A 4,337-nucleotide genomic window follows, 5' to 3' on the forward strand; every position below is an offset into this window, starting at 1 on the left:
TAACAACTGTTTCTGTTATTTTATTAGATGAGAAAAAAAATGGGGATAAAAACATGTTCATGTTCATAACAAAATGTTCTTTAAATACATTCCTTATTTGTTTTTTGTTTTTTTTTCACAAATGAAAAAATAAAATAAAACTTACTATAGTTCAAAACAGAAACAGGTGTTTGTCTTGATTAAATTCTTTTTTTTTTTTTATAAATGAAAATAAAATAAAAGTTTTTAAATTGCTGAGTTTCAGGCGGCGAAAAAAAAAAACTTGAAAGATGACAGGTATTGAAAACTTTATACCGTCTAAAATATATTTCAACCAAAAATAATATATTACAGTTTAGAGGAATGCATTATTTTTTTTCTGTTTATGTTATTAATTTTTTTAAAAACTTTTTGAGGAGGGTTATGTCAGAATTGATAAACCGAGGGACTAAATTCCTCGTGGAATTTACTTAAGTCCCTTTACGTTTTCTTGTTTAAAATCTTACCTAGGTCCACTTTTGCCTGTCGTCTTTGTAAAATCGATGAAAGTACATGGGTTGATATAATCGATTAAACCTAATAAAGGCAGTGCTACGGTATGGCCGTAATTCAAATGGTGAATTCTGGGTATAACCGACTTAATGGACCTCAGTATTTGACTGGGCTCTGATTTTCTCGACCCGGGTAAGATTTGAACTCAGAACGTAAAGGGAGATAATTAAACAGAACATCATATTTACTCCGTCGATCCACCAATCGGGTCCCTATCCAATAATGATTATAAAAATAATTATAACAGTTAATAATTATAGTCATGAACTTAGGTAAACATAAATATTTTACGTGACTTTCCGCTTTGAATTAATTCTCCACGCTCCAATAGAATAGTGAAGCCAAATGAGGAAGAGGTCCTTGCCCATTTGTAACCAGCTCCAGAAAGGAACTAATTTGGAGCCTTCAATTTCTTCCCAAGTGACAGCTACTTCTGCAATGGTCATTTTAAAATACTGCGCAAGATAAAGAATGTCAACATCGAAAGCCCACCTTTCCACGTGTAAGTTTCGGAACAGAAGCAAAGCGGCCTCTCTACTCAGCAGTTTAAATCCACACTGGGTATCCTTCACACCTCTCACGCAGAGAAACCAAACAACAAAGTGGAAACCGTACATGAGAATAGTCCTAAAGTAGGTCCGTGTGGCTATAGACTCTTTTTCCAAGTGTGCTCGTGAACCGCAAATTACGACCAAATTTGACGGAGTTTTTCGAACTTCTTGCTCTAATTTCTTTTCCAATTTACCCAGATCACTGAACTTAGTGGCTCCATCAGCATCGGCGAAGAGTATTCTTCGACCACGGGACGACAATACTCCTAGACGGATAGCACCACCTTTACCGCGATTTTTCTCAAGCGTTAATACCCGGACTTTATCTACTCCATACTTCCCTACGTACAACAGTCCGGTTTTTGTAGTGTTGTCGTTACTGCCATCGTCAACGATGATTATCTCGTACGTAAAAGCGGGGTTGCTTTTCTGTCGTTTGTTTAAGAAAGCTATAGCTTCGTTCAACATCTGCGGCATTCGCTCTTCTTCATTATATGCAGGTACCACAACAGTAAGGTCTATAGAGGCAGCGTCGATATTATGCAAAAAACGAGACTTTTTGTTGTTGTTTTTCGGATCGACGAAGAACATTTCGGACTCATGACGTTCAAGGCTCGGATGGGGTTCCGCAACGATGTATACAAAAAATAAACATATGAATATCACCAAAACGATGATAATTAAACCGGCGAATAACATCGCCACGTCTGTCGCTATTTGTTGAGTGTTTGTGTCTTTTTGAGTTTTCACAACGCAGAAGAGTTCTACACTCTCCGAAGCTCTCTGGTCTATGTAATTAAAGTGAAGATGCAATGGCCCAGTGGTTAGGGCAGCGGACTCGCGGTCATAGGATCGCGGTTTCGATTCCCAGACCGGGCGTTGTGAGTGTTTATTGAGTGAAAACACCTAAAAGCTCCACGAGGCTCCGGCAGGGGATGGTGGCGAACCCTGCTGTACTCTTTCACCACAACTTTCTCTCACTCTTACTTCCTGTTTCTGTTGTGCCTGTAATTCAAAGGGTCAGCCTTGTCACACTGTGTCACGCTGAATATCCCCGAGAACTACGTTAAGGGTACACGTGTCTGTGGAGTGCTCAGCCACTTGCATGTTAATTTCACGAGCAGTCTGTTCCGTTGATCGGATCAACTGGAACCCTCGACGTCGTAAGCGACAGAGTTTCAACAACAACAACATGTAATCAAAAGCGTTTGTAGTGAGTGATGTTGACATATAGCCTGTCTTGATCTATTCTTCTTGCTACATTAAATTTTAAGCTGTTGACCTGTGGCTGTCACCAATATCACCATCACCAAAAAATATGCCTCTGTTTTTTTTTTTATTATCACCACTCACTTTTCCTTTCTAATTTTGGTACAAGGCCAGCAGTTGATTACATCGACTCCTGCACTTAACTGGAGCACCGCCTTTAGTCGAGCAAATCGACCCCAGGACTTATTCTTTGGAAGCCTAGTATTTATTTTATCGTTCTCTTGTGCCGAACTGCTAAGTTACGGGGACGTAAACACACCAGCATCGGTTGTCAAGCGATGTTGGGGGGACAAACCAAACACAGACACACAAACATATACACACACATACATATATATATATACATATATACGACGGGCTTCTTTCAGTTTCCATCTACCAAATCCACTCACAAGGCTTTGGTCGGCCTGAGGCTATAGTAGAAGACACTTGCCCAAGGTGCCACGCAGTGGGACTGAACCCGGAACCATGTGGTTGGTAAGCAAGCTACTTACCACACAGCCACTCCTACGCCTAGATATTAAAATTTCTTTTTATATTTCTGATCTTTCTGATGTCTAGGGATGTATAATGATGTGTATGAGTCTGTTTTCTAGAGAACTGAGGTAGCAAAATTACATTATCTTGTGTTACTCAATTTTCCCCAGCCAAATTTATCTTTTATATGGTCAAAGAGAACAGTGATAATTTTCTGAAATAGTGTTCAGATTATGTTAAAATGCTTTTAATGCATTTAGGAAAGGACATTTGCTTAGCTAATATAGTTTTTGTGAGATAGTGACCATTTTTGAAAATACATGGTCTGATCAATAAGTATCCGGACTGTTGCCATAGTAACAAAGCCAAAGCACTTGGCACAGATTGATCTTGAACTCTGCTGTGCAGTTGCACTAAGTTTTAACATTCTAGCTCACTATATATATATATATATATGTGATGTGGTGTGGTGGTGTGTGGTGTGATGTGGTGGTGTTGGGATGTGTGGGAGGTGAGAGTGGGGAAAGCAAGGGTGGGGTACACAGAGGCTTCCTATAGTTTTCTAAGTTGGAACCAAGACCAATAGCAATGATAACCAGGAGCGAGGAAGTTGAAACTGGGACTAATTAGTGTTATTCTTCATAAAAACAGTTAAAATTTCTCCTAACTTTTTCATAATTTTCATGTTCTTCAAGTTTTCTCAGCAAGGCCTTCACCTGTTCACGAACAAAATACATAGACTCTACATTCTTCTGTATTTGTAATTAGATTTCGCATTCCCAGTTTAGTACCTGACATGTTGGTATAGTTCTACTCCATGATCAGAAATGTTTTGTTGAAAAGGTAGGACTAATCAGTCATCATCATCATTATCATTTAGCATCTGTTGTGAGTGAGATGTGCTAAAAATAACAGGTCAATAATCCTTAAATCACTCACCAAAATTTTTTTTTTTGTTTTGGCTTTTACATAATCATACGAATTCCCATGTGTAGGACGTAAATTCTAAAAACTTTTCTAAAAATTATTTACATTATTTACATTTGACAGATATTTGTCCTCATCTTGTTTGTTGCTAACACAACGTTTTGACTGATATACCCTCCAGCCTTCATCAGGTGTCTTGGGGAAATTTCGAACCTGGGTTCTCATTCCTAAGATATTTTTCAACGTTATTATTATTATTATTATCATTATTATTATTATTGTTATTATTATTCAGGTCACTGCCTGGAATTGAACTTGGTATCTTGGGGTTAGTAGCCCGCACTCTTAACCACTATGCCATATGCCTGGGCATATGGCGTAGTGGTTAAGAGCACGGGCTACTAACCCCAAGATACCAAGTTCAATTCCAGGCAGTGACCTGAATAATAATAACAATAATAATAATAATAATAATAACATTGAAAAATATCTTAGGAATGAGAACCCAGGTTTGAAATTTCCCCAAGACACCTGATGAAGGCTGGAGGGTATATCAGCTGAAACGTTGTGTTAACAGCAAAC

At 38.3% G+C, this 4,337-nt stretch overlaps 1 protein-coding gene across 1 annotated transcript; it reads right to left on the reverse strand.

Annotated features, from left to right (window-relative positions):
* LOC106869719 (dolichyl-phosphate beta-glucosyltransferase) lies at positions 1 to 2,237 on the reverse strand. The gene has a single exon (XM_014915565.3). It carries the CDS (start codon positions 1,779 to 1,781, stop codon positions 819 to 821), a length of 963 nt encoding a protein of 320 aa, XP_014771051.1. The 5' UTR covers positions 1,782 to 2,237; the 3' UTR covers positions 1 to 818.
* Between the last annotated feature and the right edge of the window lie 2,100 nt (positions 2,238 to 4,337).

Source organism: Octopus bimaculoides, chromosome 11 (assembly GCF_046866305.1).
Source record: "Octopus bimaculoides isolate indiv1 chromosome 11, ASM4686630v1, whole genome shotgun sequence".
Classification (NCBI taxonomy): Eukaryota; Metazoa; Mollusca; class Cephalopoda; order Octopoda; family Octopodidae; genus Octopus; species Octopus bimaculoides.